General features: G+C 43.2%; 1 protein-coding gene across 2 annotated transcripts in view; it reads right to left on the bottom strand.

The window, feature by feature from the left end:
• The window catches only part of STK24 (serine/threonine kinase 24), a 112,073-nt gene that overhangs the window by 56,289 nt on the left and 34,410 nt on the right, over positions 1–21,374 (bottom strand). The window contains exons 1-2 of one of the 2 annotated variants that reach the window (XM_036250129.1): positions 8,393–8,520; positions 5,484–5,714 (exon numbers count right to left, since the gene is read on the bottom strand). In XM_036250129.1, coding sequence (XP_036106022.1) covers positions 5,484–5,714; positions 8,393–8,404 — 243 coding nt within the window. In that variant the 5' untranslated portion in view covers positions 8,405–8,520. Of the gene's footprint in view, positions 1–5,483; positions 5,715–8,392; positions 8,521–21,374 lie in introns of those variants that run through there. The other variant, XM_036250128.1, reaches the window with a different exon arrangement.

Below are 21,374 nucleotides of genomic sequence, written 5' to 3' on the forward strand. Positions count from 1 at the left end.
TGAATCCACTATTAGATAACTACTCACTCCATGGACATGATTCCTTAATATGCATACTACAACAAAAACAACTAAGATAAAGTAAAGGTCTGATGAACACACCTTCTTTGTGTATGGGTTTTTGCCTTCAACCTGATTTGCTTGGGTCAAAATGGCTTGATGTTTGAGAGTACTACATAATTCATTGTAAAAGAAAACAAAAAATACTATAATAATCTGTTTTTAAGACTTGTGAATTGTAAGTCATTTGGCACAGATAACTTTTCTCTTACTAAAAACAATTTATCATTTGCTGAAAATCGCCTATGTTCATGTCAGGTACTTTACCTATATATAATCTCAATCTTTACTAATAATCCTATAAGTTCATTTATCTGTATTTTATCCTTGAGGAAGTCAGCAGCCTGAACAACACCCACATAATTAAGTACCTATACTAGGATCCAACTAAAACCCTGGCTTTAATTCTAAGTAAATCTCAAAGTGAAGATTTTAATAGTCTGGCAATTTTCACAAAACAAAAAAAGAGATTTGTACGGTTTGAAGAGAATGCATAGCACTTGTGAATGCTTCATAAAAAAAAATAAAAAACAGACTCAGAATCCTATGTAACACCATACTGTCCTCTGTATGATCTTGTATGATCTTATTATGTCTTCACTCTGACTATAAAATAAAGTCTCTCTCTTCCTACACACCTCCCACAGTACCTCCCTACACACACAAATACACACCACTTCACTGTGACCTTGTAGATGGTATTTTTCTGGTAAAAACAAAACTCCAGTGGTATTATGGTTGGCACACAGAGGTTTCTAGTTAATGAAATAGTCTAGCTGGTTTAACTTCCTAAAAAGTAAACATGTAAACTACAACAAATGCAGTTCCTCCATGGCATGTGATAATCTACCTTCAAGACCTTTCCAGGCCTCAGATTCATCAAAATAAACATATTGTCACTGTTGTATTATTCTTTCTCCTTCTTAAATTGTTGTCATTGTGTTTAATCTTTAGGAGGAAAACATGCTACAAAGCAATTCTGTAATTTGATTATAGCTACACAGTCAAAAATCAACTCTACTGCCCTGGTCTTCAGCAATAGTCAGTAGACCTCTTACCTACTGTTTTCACCTCTTCTTCTAGACTAGATGATTGAAACCAAAATATCATTATGAGAACTTTTAATGCTCATCCAGTAATAAAGAAACCAATTTCTGCTCATTTCCTCTCTGACCCATCTTGCTATGTAAAAGCCCCTTGACACTAGGTGAAATCCTAAGGCCCTGTCTCCCATCACTATTTAAAAAAACTGAGAATATTACCTCTGACAACACTATGGGGAGTTTTCTTAAGGGCAACGAAACCATAAAAACCACAATTCTTTTCAACTTTGTGTCAAAGACTCATTTGTCTCACATATCAATTTAATTTGTGTTTTACTTGAGAGTTGGGACTATAGTAATTTAAACTTCATAAGCCTACCGAGATGATGGAAAAACAGCCTCATCACCGAGGGTCTTCTTCTGAGCCAAGGAAATTCAAGAAACTCAGTTATACAAGAATGGGCAGATAGGATCTCAGGTCTGGATTCTTGCCCTGCCCAACTTATGTTAGTTAATATTGTTTAACAAGAGCAGTTCATTATGTTTTTAGTCAAATGAGACAGAATGATGTTTACGTGGTTTAAGAAATTGGGGCAACTTTCACAACTGTGATACTGTTCCTGGCATTCTTGAGGAAGCTATATTTTCTAAAGAACCATCTGCCTAGTGAAATATACACAAGACACTGTAGACAAAATTATCTAAACTTTTCATCCTACTTAAAGACAGTCATGGAGAAAATCATTCCATGAGTTGCTTCACGTCCTTTGCATAGTGAGTGGCTAAACACCAAGCCTGCCTCCTCTTCCATGGAGCATAGATTAGACGACACTGTCCAGCCTCGCCTGAGTTAGTGTGGTTGTGTGACTGAGGTCTGGCCAGGGCAGTGTGAGCAGAAGGAAATCATGTGCTCTTTGTCTCAGCCTGGGCATGTGAAAACTTCCCACAGGAGCCTCCATTTTGGGGGCTCCAGTGATGACTTACGGCAGACAAGCCCAGCCCTGCGTGGAAGATGCAATAAAACAGAAGGAACTTGGGCTCCTCAAGTACTATCTGGAGTAAAACTGCCCACAAATGAAGGCTACCAGTGACCAAGAAATAAACATCTATTGTATTTGAGCAATTATAAATTTAGAGGGTTATTCTAGCAGCTGATATGTTGACTAAATTCACTGGGCAACTCTAGACCAAGGTTAGGTTGACTTGAAATGTATGTTCTAGAATTAGTGACTCAGGCAATTACAGGACATACAGGACATATATTTAGATGGACTCTAAATATATACTATCAAGGTTAACACCATGTTTGGTCACAATAGAGCAATATTTTCCCGCATGCAGTAAAAATTCAGCTGAGCAGCTGAGGCCGAAGGAGATACTTTTGAGCCACTGATCCTTAACTTCCATAGTTAAACATTAGCTGGTATAAATCACCAAAAATGTGTGAGACTCTTCCACACTTCCTTTGCCAGAGGTACCATAAGTCATATTAAAACACATCAGAATACCACAGGAAGCCCAACTCTGAATTTACTAGAAAACTATTATTGAAGTTAGTTCACAAAGGACATTAAGTGATACAGTAGACAGAGTTCAAGCTGGGTTTCCTTAGATGTTTATTTTTTCTCAATAGGAATTTAACATCAAGAAGACCTCTGCTTTCCCATATGAAGTCACATGTGTTCTCCTCTTGGATCAGGAGAAGGATAAAATGTACAGTGCTTCCCTTTTGCCCTGCCAAGACCCAAAGTGGATACACCCCCACAGCAACCTTCAGTTATTATTGGCATACTTCCTCCTTCTTGCTTTGACCTCAGTTGAATATGTCCTTCATTGCAAGGTAATTTCAGAGATGAGGTATGAAAAAATTCAATAAATTAAGGAAAGAAAATAACACTTATTAAGTAGCTACTATATGCCAGGTACGTTAATGCAATTCCATTTCATCTTTGCAACATTAAGGTGTATTCCATTATTTTCCATTTTACGAGTGAGGAAGCAGGGAAGTTATTTAAAATAGAAAAACTTGCTCAAGACCACACACCCAGACAAGCAAGATTCAAGTCCACAACATCTGACTCCAAAACTTATCCTTTCCATTTCAAAATGGTGCATTAAATCTATGACATATTGCCAGCCCTTAGGAATAAAAAAAATAGAATTACACTCTGACTGGTTTGGCTCAGCAGTTACAGCGTCGACCAGCAGACCAATGGGTTGAGGGTTCAATTCTGGTCAAGGGCATGTGCCTCAGTTGGCCCTGGTCGGGGTCCTGCAGGAGACACCCGGTCAATGTGTCCTTTTCACATTGATGTTTCTCTCTCTTCCTCTCTCCCTCCCCCCCACTCTATCTGAAGTTAAATGGGAAAATACCCTTGGGTGAGGATTTAAAAAATAGGATTACAACTCAACTTTGACTTCCTTTACATATTCATTTTAGTGAGTCAATGGTTCTCAAAATGTCCACTCTTCCACTTATACCTTCTTATCACACTGCCACAAAATGAAAGCCTGCACAAGCCTGCACTATCCCTTGGACAACAGAGTGAGCTGCAAGCAGCAACATGAAGAATTTAAAGCAGTGGTTCTCAACCCTCCTAATGCCGCAGCCCTTTAATACAGTTCCTCATGTTGTGGTGACCCCCAACCATAAAATTATTTTTGTTGCTACTTCATAACTGTAATTTGGCTACTGTTATGTCTTAGGTGACCCCTGTGAAAGGGTTGTTCGACCCCCAAAGGGGTCGTGACCTTCAGGTTGGGAACTGCTGATTTAGAGGATAAAGCTGGGACAAGGAGGAGGCCTAGTCTTACATTATCAGGACTTGCTGCTGCCTCCCTCAGGAAATATTCTTTTTATCTATGAAGTTTTAGTTTTCACAAGAATTACTTCAGAATTTTCACCAGTTCTTAAGATTTCCAAAACCTGCCTGGCTGGTACAGCTCAGTGGGCTGAGCATCATCCCAGGGACTGAGAAGTCCCGATTCAAATCCCAGTCAGGGCACATGTCCAGGTTGAGGGCTCGATCCCCAGTAGGGGGCATGCAGGAGGCAGCAGATCAATATTTCTCATCGATGTTTCTCTCTCTCTAAAAAAATAAAATAAAAATATAGTTTTTAAAACTATTACTTCCAAAACCCCATTTTGAAAGACACTATTATTTCTTTTTCTTTCTTTTTTTTATCCTCACCAGAAGACATTTTTTTCCATTTTTTGATCAGATAGAGTGGGAGGGAGAAAGAGGAAGGAGAGAGAGAGAAACACTGGAGTGAAAGGGACACATCGAGTGCTGCCACCTGCACGACCAACCAGGGCCGGGGACAAACTGCAACCGAGGTTCGCGCCCTTAGCGGAAACCGAACCCAGGTCTCTCTGGACCACAGGCCAACGCTCTAACCGCTGAGCCAAAAAGGCCAGGGCTGTTTCGTTTTTTTTTTAATCTTCACCCAAGGACAGTTTTCTATTTATCATCGGAGGGAGAGGGAGAGAGAGAGAGCGAGAACCACTGATGTGAGAGGGACACACTGACTGCTTGCCTACCACACGACCCAACCAGGGCCGGGGATGAACCACAACCGAGGTTCATTCCCTCGACCAGAATCAAACTCGCAACCCATTGGTCCACGGGCTGACGCTCTAACCACTGAGCAAAACCAGCCAGGGCAAAAGACACTACATTTCTAAGTTCAATAAAACAGGCCTATGTCAAGAAACTTGAAACATGGGACAGTCTTGAACTTTCTTAGTGGTATGACATGACTTTTACCCTGTATCTACAGTGGTTCCACACACAACTGAAAAGCCAGTTGTAATACTGTTCTTTTCCACTTAAAGAACTGGTGTAGATCAAGGATGATGTGTAGTGTTGTATTATAATTAATAATTATTATAAAAACTAATTATTTACTTTCCTAGAATTCTTAAAAGTCAAATGTAAACTACTCAATAATCAACACTGTCAATTCTCAGCAGCAGTTTTTTTAAAACAGCATTAAACCAAACCACACCTGATAACCAAAATATCAAAAAAATAATAATCTTAGGTTGGCATGAGTTACCATGAACCATGCTAAAACTGGGTGTGTAACGGCTATTATTATAACTAAGAAATGCATTTTTTATGACAAAGTCCCACTCAGAAATACTTTTTTGTTGGAAAGGCAACTTCAATATCAAATACTTTTACCAGAAATATATTTCTATAGTGACATTTAAGATGATAAAACTATCAAAGCCCGGTTCTTCTGATTGCAAAGGTCAAAACGGTTCTCATTCCTTTGAAAACCTGCTGTGCTATTTATTGAAGTCCTTCACACACTGCTCAAGTCTCAGTCAAGTGCTGCATCATGGAAAATTGTGTTTTTATTTTTAAGCCTTACCTTCAGATAGGATCCATAATATTTGGTTACGTATGGACTGTCACACTGACTCAGCACTGTGATTTCCTGCTGAATGTCCTCTATCTCATCTTCAGCTTCTTCCAGATCAATGATTTTTATGGCAACCACTTTCTGAGTCCGATTGTCAATGCCTTTGAACACCTCACCAAAAGAGCCCTTTCCAATTTTCTCCAGCTTTGTAAAAAGCTCTTCTGGATCTGCTTTTAGGTTCTGTGGGAGAGAAAGAAAATAGAAACTTCAATAACTCACAGCACTGGGACTGCGTTTTCCTTGTCTTTATTTATAACACACAGGACAGACCTATCTTCCTCATTTAAGGACCAGGCTGGTTGTGACCATGGCTCTTCACATTCAGGACTTAAAAGATTTACAAGTGTCACTCACATGTGTGTATTAGACTATAAACACAGCAAGTGTGTAAACAAACAAATACACAGATTATAAAAACTGGGAAAGGCTCCAGCATTTATATAGTTAAAGTAAATAAAAATCAAAACATTCATTTGACTATGTTATGACACATGGATTTATTTTTTTTATTTTAAACATTTTTAAATATGTTTTTGATTTTTTTTTAGAAAGAGAGTAAGGGGGGAGAGAGAGACAGAGAGAGAGAGACATCGATGGGCTGCCTCCTGCCTGCCCCCTACTGGGGATCAAGCCCGACCCGGGCATGTGACCTGACCAGGAATCAAACCAGGACCTCTCACTCCAGGGGACGACACTCAATCCACTGAGCCATGACGGCTGGGCTGATAAATGGATTTATTTTTTAAAAAAACCACTCTTGTCTAAGCAAAAATTACACCACCTCCCCTTTGTCTAAATTCAGGTTGGTACATACTAAAACACTGGTTAAATAGCTTTATCATGTAATAGGAAAATACATTTATACCCTAACTTGTTTCCTAAGAGGTCATAATTTTAAAGTCCATCAAATACTGTGCCATGTATCTTCACTTACAGCTACTGCCCTGGCCTAACTAAATATTTTAACCAGATCCCAGGAACAAAAAGCAACCTGTTTTCTTTTGCCATGTAAACACAAGCCCTTGAATAGCTTCTAAAAGCTCTTGTCCACCAACCTGGTTAATTGAAAACACACACACACACACACACACACACACACACACACACACAATGCTCATGTCCAAGGAATCAGGCTGTAGGGACTCCAATACCCATCCCGACAGCTTCCTGACCACAGAGATGTGTGAACTGCTGTCATCCCCAGGAGGCATCTGGAAATGGTATGAGAGGCTGTTTGTCACAAACTAAGGGGCAATACTGGCATTTGGCCAGGAGAACTGCCAAGTCCCAAATGCCAGTGGCACCGGCCTGCAACCCCCTAGAGTGAGAGAGGAAGCTGGGAGCCATCAACCCTACAGATACACCTTCCTTCGGCACCATTGCACATGAGCAAGAGGACGCCAGGACCACCCTCAAAGCCAATTTATTACTCCTTCAAGGAAACTAAAACATTAAGGGAAAAGGAATGAGAGAAGGAAAGAAGGGCTGACAAGGAGGAACAACAGACATGGGAAGAGGAGGGATCAACAGATGAACCATAGGGGTCACAGACACAGAACTATAGCAATTCAGAAGCATTCTGAGTTAAATGAGCTTTGTGAGCTTAACTAGGCACTGACCACTAACATACTTTCCAAGTTGAAATATATGAGTTCCAAGCAGCACTTTACAAGAAAAATGCCGAAACCCAGCTGCCCCATTTCCAATGTGGAGGTCTTGGGGTGCCCCAGTCAGGGGTGGCCTCACTAACACCAAAAAGGCCCTGTTTTGAGATTGCACACTGAATAATGTAAAAGCTCACAAAATTCACCAACCCTATCAGTAAAAATGAACAAAATAAGTGAGAAATGCACCCTAGAGTTACCAGGAAAAAGGGACACAGAGACAAACCACATCATTTTCAGCAGCTACCACTCTCTTGTTTTCATAACCTTACCTCCTTCCCCCCAGGGTGAGAGAGGGTGGCTCTCCTTTTCTTCAAGGCTAATCCTAAAAGCTGGGCCTTTGAATCCATCCTTCTCTCCTCCAGAATGTGGCTTCATCAATAACCGTCTCACATTTACCCCTCTCTACTGCCTCTGCCCTAGGCAGCATGCTCAGGTTTCTTTCTCTTTCTTTCTCTCTCTCTCACCCACACACATATAAAAAACACCTTGATCTGCTTCGCTGGTTGCCCTCCCTGCCCGGTGCTCCGCCCCCATTGGTCACCACTGCAGTCCGGCTCCGGCCACCAGTGATGCTGGGCACCTGATCCACCTCAAAGGCCTTCCCCTAGTAACTCGCCAGTCCCTTGGCGTCAACAACCCTGCTCTCCACTCACGTTCTTCCAGTCCCCCTAGTTCCAGAAGAGTCTTCACACACAAACTCTACCTGTGCCAGCCCATAATCTCAGGCAGTCCCCCGCAAGGTTCCGGACTTAGCCTCCCATTCTTTCTCTACTCCTCCCCAGGCTATCATACAGTTTCTTGGTTTGGGGCCATGTTGCCCAAACCTGGCTGGTCAGAAACACATGTGACACTTACAGATTCCCAAACCCTCACATACATGGGGGGTGAAGAGTGAGTAATCCGTACTTTTTAAAGACCCCAATTGATTCTGAACAGCCACATTTGAGGAAAATCGGTTCTGAATTATGGCAGATATGGGGGCTTCAAAGTACTAGCTCCACCCCTGCATTCTGTGTCTTAACTCCTAGAATCAACCACTTGCTAGATATCTCCTTCTACCAGGACACTGCAAGCTCAACATGCACTTACCGAGTCCATTACCTCCCCGCTGAGCTGGCCAACCCCCCCACAGCACACTACACCTTTGCTAGACTATAAGATGAGGGTGGTCAAGGACCATATCTTACTCACCTCTCTACCCATGTGCCTGGGCACAATAGCTGATGGTCAATAAATGTCCCGTGAGCAGTAAGAAAACCCTCGCCCTACACTGACACAAACGGGATCCAGGGCAGACACAACAAATGTCCTAATTCAGAGACAGAGAGAGCCTGGAAGGAGGGAATGAAAGGGTTAGGAAGGTGCTGAGAACCTTAATAATACTGTACTCAGGAGCAGCGATTCTCAAGCATCAGAATCACCTGGGGGGATTGTTAGACCACAGATTGGCTGGCCCCTCCCCAGAGTCCCTGACTCAGTAAATTTGGTGTGGGGTTCAAGAGCCAGAGAGTACCCAGGTGATACAACTGCTGGTGGCCTAGAGACCATACTTTGAGAACCAAGGCACTAGCCATACACCCAGGCCCACTGCAGACATGGGAGAGATGCCCAGCTTCCCAGCTGTCCCTGCTGTGCCCAGGCCGGCAACTCCCTAGCTGACCACAGGCATGAGTGAGCCCAAGGAAGATGTGCAGAAAACCCCCAGTCAACCTGAGGAATTATTGTTTTAGGTCATGAAGTTCTGGAGTGATCTGTAACACAACAATACATAACAGATTCAAGAGATCACTGCAGGAGGACTGTGTCCAGGTGGGGGCGGGGGGACTAATAGATGTTCCACACTCAACAGGTTTCATGCTAACAAATTGCCTGATTTTCCTTTTGCCTGGTCTACGACAGCTTAGAAACAGCTGTTTTCACTACAGCTTGACTCTTCCCCCAAGCCGTCCCCGGAATCTGCACCCGTATAGCAGCAGTTGCTTGGTCTCGCATCTGCTCAAGTGTGGTGTGTCACTCCACACTGTCACTATTAGCAACTGCTGACTGACCTAAAACTCCCTGGCAAGAATGGAGACATCAGCTAAGATGGTGACAGCAGGGCGCTCAACAAGCAGGGTTCCTTGCCATTTGGCAATTCTCGCATAAGCTCATTACCATGCAGTGTAGTCCAATGGCCATTAGAAAAGCAATGCCAACGATGGCCTACTTCAGAAAGGACCGCCTATATTCCGCTGCCAGAATCTGTTTTCTGAGGAAAGATTTCCTTGGTAGAAAAGGTGCCATTCTGCCAACCATCTTGAGAATTTTCTTTTCAGAAAGGTTTATGCTGAATTAAGCATGGGTCATCATCCCAAATTAAAAGGTCTACCAGCCTGTCACCCCACCTATCCTGACCCACCCATCCCAAGGGACTGAAAGGCAGCAGGGTCTGGCTGCTGAAGTCAGGACGCACAGTGGCTCAGCCTTCTCTGTAGCAGGGGAAGGTCAGGACCCTCCCCAACATGCCCCTTTCTTGGAGCAGTGAGGCTGGGAGGGAGGGGTAGTACTGTCTGCACATGAACATCCCACTCCACAGGTCCCACACTCCTGGCTCAGAAACATTGATGCCCAGTGCCACTTCCCATCCCCACAGCCAAGCTAGAGACCATCATTCTAAGGCAGCGATTTTCAACCTTTTTCATGTCATGGGACACACAAACTAATTATTAAAATTCTGTGGCACACCAAAATATATATACACTTTTGCCAATCTGACCAAAAAAATATAGGCATAATTTTGATGCAACCACACCAGACAGCTATTGTTAGGAGAAAGAGGTCAGTGACCCCTGACTAGACAGTCAGGTATTGCATGAGTTAAAAGTTCTTGTGGCACACCAGTTTAAAACCGCTGTTCTAAGGCAAAGAAGACAGGCTTCTTATGATGGAGGAATAAATTTTATTTATATGCCTCCTGTAGTGAGCCTATAAGCTACTCAACATCCATACATCTTTGTCCCCTCCTCTGCGAGAAGAGTTGAGGGAAAGAGAAATAAGCATAGAAACACTAGTCTCTCTCCAGATTGGCAAGTGCAGCTAGAGTGGGGATCTAGCACCACTCATCACAGTACCTGGCAGAGCTCAAGCTAGCCCAGGAACAGACCTCTTCTCTAACCACAGCTCTCCAGTTCCTCAAAACCTTTCCCATCTATGGCAAGAAAGAGCCCAACTTCCAATCTGGAGATACATCATGGTTAAGTGAAAATCTTATGAAGATGTCACTTGATTTCCCTACTTCTGGTGGCTTTACTTTCTTGTCCTTTTCTTTATTCATCATGACAACACTGGGCCAGCTGTCTCTTTAAACTTAGGAATACCAGGGCATTTGTTAAACTTAATCATATTAAGGTCATGATCCTCATAAACTGACCAAAATAAGTAGAAGGTGAATTCTCCCAGAGCAACAGACCCAGGCTCAAGTCTGGCCTCTGAAAATGCTCCTATGCCCCTTTTGCCAACAAGCCCAGGAAAACCTTCACTGGGCCTGGGGATCGTGGGAAGAACCAAAAGCAGGAAAAGTGCCCCAGGTGAATCTGGGATCAGTCGTTCCACAGAGGTTTCTCACTGATCACGATATGGAAGTTTTGGGACAACCAACTACCCCAAAGCCACTGCCACACGGCACAGTGAGGGCAGGCCACCGAAACCTTCAGGATTCCTATGAAAAGAAAATCCACGGTGTAATGTCCTGCTCCCCACTCCAAGACTTAGAAAAATTTCAAAGCTGTGCCCTTCTGGAGCTCAGGCTTCTACAATAATTCACTGTATTTCATAACCCCTTGAGAGAATTCATTAAAATAGTTCTATGATGACTTACGTATTTTCTTTTTTAAACCTGAATAGCTATTCCTGTTTTCTTTTGATCATTTCTGGCAATGAAAAATGCATTTGGCATTACTAATCAACTTTCAAAGTTACTGAGCTTCAGATGTACCACTTGCATGGTCACACCACACTACACCACACTACACCACTCTGGGTTGAAGCCAAGCTTTTCACTTTGTTTTTCCATGAATAGAAAAAGGAAATAAGTCTGATGTATTCTAATATCTGCTACTTACACATCTCTCTCTCTGCAGCAGCAAAGAGGGGGTCTGGACCAGGGAGATAAGCCGTGGCAGATGTGCCCACCTCCCCTCTTCTGAACTTGGCAAGCATCCCTAGTAAATTGAAGGACTCTCATCCTCAAGCTGAACTGATCCCAGAATCCCTCTTACCTGACCACCCTGGGTGTCACCAAATCGGCACCCGGGCACCCAGGTGGAACCTATTTGCCAACCTAGTGTGGCCTTATTACTAACAGGTCTCTGCACAACTGTTCAGCATTATCTTATCCTTCCATTTCTGCCCAGCTCTCCCATCAGGATTTCCTGTGTGTTCCATTGCTAACAGTGTTATTATCTCCCATTTCCAAAGCTACAGACCCCTGTTCCCACATTCCTTGCTTACACCTACATCCAAAACCTACATTCTTCCAAAATGCCTCTCCATACAGTCCCCCTGCCACACCCCTGCCTGACTCCACCCCCCTGGCCCTCCCTCACCCACAGCAGCTGAGCCTCCAACCAACTTCAAGACCTTCCTACACCCTACTGGCAGAGTTTAGCTTTCTCAAAGCTCAGGGTTTTCCTTCACTGCTTAAATAATCAGGAAAACCGTCTTGAGACTAAAGTCAGATACTTGTAAATCTAAACCCCACAGATCCTTTCTAGTCCCTCTTTCTGCCACTAGCTCCACTTACCCTTCCATCAACCAACTTCTTAACACTGTGTACAAGCACCAAGGGTTGAATATTGTATGATTCCATTTGTAGAAAATTCTGGAAGTGACAGAATTAGAGTGATAGAGAACAGATGCTCGGTTGCTGGCAGGGGATAGGGAAGAAAGTGATGGGTTAGGGGTAACACAGGGAGATTCTTTGTGGTGATGAAACCACAGGACTATAAACCAAAATTTTTAAAAAGTACATGCCAAACTGGTGGCATCTGAATTAAGGTCTGCACCTGAGTTAACAGCATTGTGCCAATGTCAACTGCCTGGTTTTACGGCATTATCACTGGGGAAAGCCAGGTGAAGACCACACATGGTGCAGGTTCATGAACAACCCACAAGGGAGGCCCAAGAGCTCTGCAGCCTGGGTGATATTCTAGCATGTGCTTCTTGAGTGACCCCAGCCTGAATTACAAGACTCTTAGGTTTAAGACATGATGCTAGGAACTACAAACAAAAAATCATGGATGGCCATAAGAACTTTCCTATAATGGAGACTACTAAAATCCCTTTAAAAAATCAAAACAGAAAGAAGGCTCTACTCCACACATATTCTCAGGGGAAAGGACTCAAGTTAGATGAGCAGAAGAGACTTCAAATGGAAAAAGAAAGAATGCCTATGTCCAGGGAGAATTACAGCAAAGAAGGCAAGATGCAAAATGCACTGGCCTGGGGGATATGACACACCCAACCAGCTTGTCAAGAGGTCCATGTGGCCCCCAGACAGAAGCACATACTTCTAGACAGTTTGTGAAAGGATATCTTACATACAATTTCTGGGCAGAAACTTCAACCTAAGAGACTGTCTTGCAAGACAATCTGCAGAAGACTCGAATACGTAAGGCAGCTACATTTTGATAGCCATAAAGAAGCAAGAGTCCCAGAACGCCTGGCCTCTCCATGTCATAAATTCGGTGAAAGCTGCAGTCAGAGGCCAGGAGACTCTGTGGCCATGGATGTGGCCCGGGCAAAATGAAGCCTTAACAAAAATCACTGCCGTTTCTGAGTGCCAACTGTGAAGGAGGTATTATTACCTCTGTTTCACAGCAGTTTTACAATTTGTCCAAGGACAGGAATCCACGGCCATCTGATTCCAAAGTTCAAGCATGTCTATCACTGCCTCCCAAGCTCTGACAGCAAAACACAATAGAAAGAGCTCAAAATTAATCATGAAAAGACCGGGATTTTCCTCCTGCCATAATACCTTGCTGCATGACCTTGGGCAAGTTCTTAACTTCTCAATAAAAGAGAAAAATGGTGCCTGAAGTATTTATTTACCTCACAGGTTTGTCAGAGGATTAAATGAGCCGAAGGGAAGTGAAGAGTGAGGCCATTCCAAACATTTTGGGGAGGTAGGTGGTTGATTTGTTACTCTTGCAAGAGCTGGTGTGGACTTTCAGCAAGCACATTTAAGAACAACTGAGGTCATCTTTAAAACAGCACTCGATTTTGGAGCTATTTTTAGAAACCATTAAAACACTGGCCAAAACACTTACTGAGAATATACCATGTGTAACACAATGCAGCACAGTCCCAAGGAGAGATTAAAAACCATTGCTGTTTTTAAGTATGGCTGAATTTTATATTCCTATTTTTATACAATTTATTCTTCTACCCATAAATAAGAAATCTTAAGGCTAATTACAAGCAAATGAAATGCCCTGGAAACCTGCCTCATCTGATTAATCTAACCATTACATTTCAAGAAGCATTCTGTGCTGAAAGTAATATTGGGCAATTTGTCTAATCAAGCCAATTACCCTGTCAAGTTTTTCTCTCATTCTACAAGTTTAAACCTCACTCTTTATCAGGATCTTTCCTGTGCTTCCTCCATCTGAAATAAAGCTGCCCTTTTAATAAAATAAATACAGGAATATATACATCCAAGACCAATGTAACGCTTATATACAAAAAAAAAAACAGAATCCCAAAAAAGTCGCCCTGGCCAGTTTGGCTCAGCAGTTGAGCATCAGCCTGTGGACCAGAGTCCCGGGTTCAGTTCCCGTTAGGGGCACGTAAAAAAAAAGTCAAACTACACAAAAAAAGTCAACTGTCCTTTCATGGGGATTTTCCCAGCCAGAAATATTTGTAACGTCCAAAAGCCACTCAACTCTGGGGAGTGAAAGGAGCAAAGAAGCTTTGCTGACACATCCTTGGCCTCCTCCCTCACCCTGAGAAGCCCCTCCCACACTTGTGGGAAGGGTGTCTTGCTACCAGAGACTGTTATTAATACACATTAGTGTGCCCCCCCCACCTACCAGATCACTGGTGTTCCCCCAGCAGCCAACCAGAGACACATTTTGACATGAACATAGGGAGGAAACCTATTGGGAGCTCCTCATTTTGACTTGGTAAGGAAGTCTAAGGTCAGGACTTTTATATTTACACCAAAAGCAGACTCAGAACACCAGGGCTCCTCTTGAGGAGGAGGAAAATATATGCAATACAGTTTCCTAACCACCCAATGGTGTACGCCATCTCCGAGATGGCCTCAGCCTCCTTCCTAAGTGAGCAAAACCACAGATGCAGTACTGTGAACAGGGCCAGGAAACCCTGTAGGGAAGGGCACACACAAAGAACAAGTGCTGGCTTACAGGTGGCTCTCCCCATTGCGTGGGGTTAGTGACCCTCAACGTTGCCTGCAGCTGGGGAGCCTTAAAGCACTCACTGCCCTGGCCTCACCTTGCACCATTAAATCTGAGGATGGGACTCCACATCGGTATTGTTTAAAACTCCCCAGAAGATTCCAATGTGCAGCCAAGGTGGAGAACCAGAGGTCTAGTCTAGGACACAGCTCCAAGCTCTGCGGGAAGTTAGGATGCCCATGGTAACGCCTGGAGAACTCTCACAGTGCATACCCATGTTCTCCACCTGGAAGGGAATCCCATCAGTGCAGGGCACAGGGTACTCCCTGAAGCTCACATTGTCATCTTTTTCTCTCTAATTCCTTCCTCCTCTGCCTCAGCTGACAACCTGGATACACACTCTCAGCCTCTAGCCCCAAAGAGTGTTTTGTACATTAACCGGTTGTTTCATCTAAAATCTCCAAAATAAAAACCTTATTTACCAAAGATTTTTAAATAGCAAGTGGCTCCAATTAGCTCAAAGAATTGACAGATTTCTCCAATCTTCAAATATTTTTTAGCAGAAAAGTCTGGTTCCTAGCTAAATGATGAAGATCATTTTTTCGTCGGAGGCCCAAATCACAGGTTTATAGAGAAACATGCTTTCCTCCACATTACGAGAAATCTACTCCTACCTCCAGGCAGCCTCCTCCTGGCCTGCTTCCATGAGCAGTCATCTCCTTTTCTGAATGACAGCACTGTTTCCCTGCCTGAATCTCCTAAGCATGCTACAAATGCCCCCACAATGTGGTTTAGTAAACTCATTTCCCCCATATTATATACTTTATTTCAACCCTGCAACAATCACATAATCTAGAAGAAACTGAATACATATTCTACCAAAAAAAAAAAGAAATCTGAGGTGGCGTTAAATCCAATGAATTTCAATGTTTAGACCTACATATCCAAACAACCAAGACTTTTAGGGAATCCTAGTCTCAGCAGCTGCTCATCTTTAAATGGGTGTTTACTTATGGTAGAAACTGTTTTAGCTAATAAGAAAAATGTAAATACAATTTTTAAAAAACCATTTAAAATGAGAAAAAAAATGACTGCACCAGCTAAGTGAATCTATCGTTTCTAGCCTCAGAATCTAATAAGCCCTCCCCCTACACACACCCATGCTTGTTACCTTAGGAAACCACTGTCTGAAGCTCTGAGGTCAGAGTTCATGAAGAAGCCACGTTAGGGAGGGCCTGCTCAGACCTAGTGTGCAGCTGTCTGGGCGCGGCTGTCTGGACACGTACTCCTGGAGTGTGCAGGGGCTGGGGTCCAGGCTGGACGGCTGCCTGGAGAGGTTCTCAGACCCTCATTCACTTGGCACCAGGCTCTTTCTCAGTGTGGATTGAGCAAAAGGCTCTGAGGCCCCAGCTACAGTTCTGCTGACTGACTGCCTGGTGCCAAATGCTCCCACTCTGCTGGGTCATCTCATTCACACCGCTCTTAGTCCACAAGAGGGCTGATAGCAGAGGGAGCCAAGGAATCAAGGGCCTGAGGGTTCAACTTGCCTGTGTTCACAAAGCTGGGTGCAAGTCCTAGTCATGGCTAAGCTTCTGCACCCTGAGTCCCCAGCAGGTTCTCCCAGTGGTTGCTGGGTTCACTCTTCTTCAATGAAAGGCTCCCCTCCCTGGCTGAAAGATGAAGGCCTGGGGTTTCTTTGAAATGACAAGCAGGCCGAGACACCAAGACAAATATCGAAATCAGGAAAGTACTGTTGGGCAATCACTTGATAAAAAAAAGCAATGCATTCCAAATAAATTATATAGCTCACTGAGAAATAAATCCTGACACCTCCTTTATGAAAACCGAAATGCAAACCAACTGGACATGGAGAAGATTCTGACCCTACTGTGATAAGCACTGACAAACAGCAGTGCCCGTTTCCAAAGCTCCTCCATCCAAGGGCTCCACGCTAAGCAGTTTTCATAACTATTCCTCTCTAGCACTCACAACCACCCCAGTAGAAAGCACAATCTTCATGACACAGCTGAGAAAACCTGGGTGCAGAGGTGGGTCACTTGAACAAGTCCCCCCACAGGTAGTAAGTAGGGTTTAAGTCTCTGTCTGTGCATCATGAGTCATCCTCTAGACTGGAAAGTGCTTGTACGCTGCAAGCGAGGCAGGACGCCTGACTAGAGAGGAACCTGGCTGGCAAGGAATGTCCTTGGGTTATCACACTGGAATGTTACAATCAGCAGGAGTACAATCTGATACTGCCTCCAATTCCCTACTAGTGAACTTACCTTCCGGTAGCATTTAATAAAAGCTTGCAGTAACAATGACTGTCAGGGAACTCTGACTATTCCAAAAACCAGACCAAATAGTTTTGATGTATGTATATTTCAATGAATAATCACATTTCCTTTACCTGAAAATCCTTCAGCTTTTGGAGGCCTCAAGAGGAAAATGGCTGGAATAGAAATGCTAAGGTCAGGGACAAGGTTGATCTGTCACAAACAGGAATACATGAATCCCGAGGGGGAGGAGAGGGTGTCACAGCATTCTTTTATCCCTAGCAGGGGCAGCAAGGGCAAGACAGAGTGTGAGATGCATTCTGTGTTACCTAATCTCACATTTCACAGAGGTCCTGTGGCCCCGTGTCAATCAGTAAAATGACTGCCGCCAAATCAGCTGTCCTTTGTAATCTCAGGAGGATTAGAGACTACAGGCAGCAGGCTAGAGCAGGGGCAGCAAACCTCTTCTGTGGGGGGTCAGACTTTAGGCTTGTGGGCCAGTCTTTGGTGCATATTCTTTTTGTAACAACCCTTTAAAAATGTAAAAACCCCCTCAACTCACGAGCAGACAAAAACGGCCAAAGCTAGTTAGTTGTAGTTTACCCATCCCCATGCTAGACCACTGAGATGGTCAAAACATAAAACTTTGTGCCCTGGCCAGTTTGGCTCAGCGGTTGAGCGTCAGCCTGCAGACCAGACAGTCTCGGGTTTGGTTCTTGCTAGGGGCACGTACCACAAAAAAAAAAAAAAAAAAAAATTGCCCCTCACCTATCATACTAGTAACCCTGCCTAATCCCAGTGAAGAAGGAACACAGTTGACACTCCGAGCAAGCACAGGAACTGTCTGTAACCTGGAGAAATAATTTCCATGCTCAACAGACCAACAAATGCCCTGCCCCTGCCCCATCCTGCCTTGCTCAGCTCCCTGTCCTCCAGCTGCCCCAGCAAGAAAAAGAAGCATGCCAGTCTGAGCTTCCTCGCTTGGGCCAGTCTCATCATCGCACCGGACCCTCTGAAGAAGCTCCTTTCACAGATGAGAAAGTGCAGGTCAGAGAGTATACGGTCTTTGACACCACTTTCAGCAATATCTTTTTGGCTGTATCTCCTCAGGCAAGTCCACAAAAAAAATTAAAAAAACAGAACTACAACACACTGAAAAGTTTTTGCACTGTAAAGGAAACTATCAACCAAACAGACAGACAACATACTAAATGGGAGAAGATTTGCCAATGATACACCCAATAAAGGACTAATATTCAAACTATATAGCAATTCATACAACACACACACAAAAAAACAGCAAACAAAAAACAAGCAATCCAATTAGGAAAAATGGGCAGAGAACCTGAATAAACACTTCTCCGGAGGCATACAGATAGCAAAATTACATATAAACCATATAAAAAGATGCTCAAGCCATGGCTGGTTTTGCTCAGTGGTTAGAGCATCGGCCTGCGGTCCAGAGACCTAGGTTCGGTTCCCGCTAAGGGTACGCACCTTGGTTGCAGTTTGTCTCCAGCCCTGGTTGGGTCGTGCGGGTAGCAACCATTCGATGTGTTCCTTTCACGTTGATGTTTCTCTCTCTCTCTCTCTCTCTCTCTCTCTCTCTCCCACTCTATCTGAACAAAATATGGAAAAATGTCCTTGGGTGAGGATTAAAAATAATAATAATAATAATAATAATAATAATAATAATAATGTTCAACATCACTAATCATCAGGGAAATGCAAATTTAAGCCTCAGGCCCACCTGCCACCTAGCAGCCGAGGCTCATCTCATCATTACTTCTGTCCCACAGGGCCCCTAGCATCCTTTCCTTTCTGCTCCTAAATTAGACACAAACTAAAGTGAAAGAATTTCGTCACTACTGAGAAAATCACAGTAAAGATATTACTTTGCTCTCTGTCCTTCCAAATCCTGTCATGATTTTTGGAGGATACCATAAGGAAAATTAAATGAGGAGCCACAGGAGTCCAGGCTGGCGATGACTAAAAGGGCTAATAACCAATACTAATATAAAGAGTTATTCCACAGCCTGGCCGGTGTGGCTCAGTGGTTGAGCATCGACCATGCACCATGAGGTCGCCAGTTTGATTCCCAGTCAGGGCACATGCCCAGGTTGTGGGCCTGATCCCCAGTGGGGGGCATGCAGGAGGCAGCCAATCAATGATCTCTCTCACTGATGTCTCTAACTCTCTCCCTTCCTCTCTCTAGAATCAATAAAGAAAAAAAAATTATTTAAAAAGAAAGAGTTTTAGCCCTGGCCGGTTTGGCTCAGCGGTTAGAGCGTCGGCCTGCGGTCCGGAGAGACCCGGGTTCGGTTCCCGCTAAGGGCACGTACCTTGGTTGCAGTTTGTCCCCAGCCCTGGTTGGGTCATGTGGGTGGCAACCACTCGATGTGTCGCTTTCACATCGATGTTTCTCTCTCTCTCTCTCTCCCTCTCACTCTATCTGAACAAAATATCGAAAAATGTCCTCGGGTGAGGAAAAAAAAAAAAAAAAAAAAAAAAAAAAGAAAGAGTTTTATTCCACAGATCCTGACACCCACACCAAGACAAACTGTTTATCCTACTGACCACTCTATATACTACTATCCATTTCCATTCTGTTCTGTTCAATCATATTGCCCTGAACCACACACTCTTCCATGGGTGGGTTAAGCTGGCCACAGCACTAAAATGCCTCCAAAAGAGTTAATCAATTCAATAATTTCTCAAAAAGTTAAACGTAAGCCCACTATGTGATCCAGAAACTCAACTCCGAAGAGAACTGAAAACATAATGGCCACACAAAGACATACACACTAATGTTCATAGCAGCAGTATTTATAACAGCTCAAACCTAGAAACGATCTAAATGCCCATCAATTGGTGAATGGACAGACAAAATGGGGTACTTCCACACAGTGGGATATTATTCACAGCAATAAATGGGAGCAAACCATCGACACATGTTATATATCATGAACCTGAAAAACATGCAAAGTGAAAGAAGCCAGTCACAAGAGACCACATTCTGTATTATTTCATGTATATGAACTGTCCAGAAAAGGCAAACTGATGGAAACAAAGAGCAATAAGGTGTAGTCTGGGGCTGAGAATAAGGGATGATACTGGGGGATGAAAATGTTCTAACCTGATTTATGGTAATGGCTATACCACTTGGTAAAGTTACTAAAAATCATTGAATTGTACACCTGTAAGGAGGGCATTTTTATAAGTAAAATATACTACAACAAAGTGTTTTAAGAAGAAAAAGTACACTTTACACATCTTTATTCATCTGTCTCCCCCAAATGAATTAGAGAATTGTAAGGGCAAAGATTTCATTCGGTTCCTCTTACCACAACATCTAGCAAAATTTTTACCTGGCATAGAGTGAGTGCTAAGCATGCCCATGAATGAATGACTTTTTGAAAAACAAAATAATAATAAAGTTGCGCCACACCCTATCTACTCTTCCACCTTGTAAAGGCCTCACAGTGAATGCATCCAGGAAGCTTCAAGCTGATCAAAACACGACCCCCACACTTCAAGATGCATCCTGACCAACAATCTGTGAAGTGCAATAGTGGTCTGCGTTCAAAGTTTAAAAATAAAAAGTGTTTCCTATGTCTTCCTAATAGCAACATTATTAAACCTTTGGGGTTGCCAGAAGAAAAGAGCACGATTTAAGTATCAGATTCAGAAAAGGTGAAGGTTTGGAGAAATTATAATCTAACTTAAAATAGTCCCTATATTTTCAGGGAAGATATTTTTTACTTAGAAGCAGTCAGTTTAATAAATGCACCAGATACTGTCTCAAAGGAATTAAATAAGGGAGCAAAGCAATGGCATAAGCTTTGACTAACTTGTGTTCTTGTGCTAGTTTATGTCCACCAAATAGCACTCGAGAAGAGGTTGTTTCAGTAGACCACAATTATCAAGGAAGAACTACATCAATCTTGCTTTGAAATGCAAGACTTTATTTTCTTAACTAGTACCATAGCAAAAACAATGCAGTAATGAGTAAAACTGTACTGCTACCTAGAATTCCATGCTACTAGAAATCATGTGATCTGTCCCACTTAATCCCAGGCTTGGCTTCAGCCATACCAGTATCTGTCGTGCAGATGTAGAAATACAATACACTTCCTCATGTCTGGCTGGTGTGGCTCAGTGGATTGAGCGTCATCCCACGGACTGAGGGGTCCTAGCTGGATTCCTGGTTGGGGCACATGTCCGGGTTGTGGGCTCAATCTCCGGTGGGGGGCATGAGGAAGGCAGCCAATTACTGTTTCTCTCTCACATCTATGTTTCTCTCTCTAAAAAAAAATCAAATAAAAAAATGTAAAAAAAAACAAAACAATACACATCCTCATGGTATAAGTGTGAAATGCAGTGGTTAAGGGTGTCGACTTTTGAGACAAACTGGTTCAAATCTTGCCTCTATCACATATTTGATTTGATTTAGGGCAATTCATCTAACCTTCATGCTGTGGCTTCCTTGCTTTTGAAAAGGTGAAG

Source organism: Molossus molossus, unplaced genomic scaffold, assembly GCF_014108415.1.
Source record: "Molossus molossus isolate mMolMol1 unplaced genomic scaffold, mMolMol1.p scaffold_m16_p_9, whole genome shotgun sequence".
NCBI lineage: Eukaryota > Metazoa > Chordata > Mammalia > Chiroptera > Molossidae > Molossus > Molossus molossus.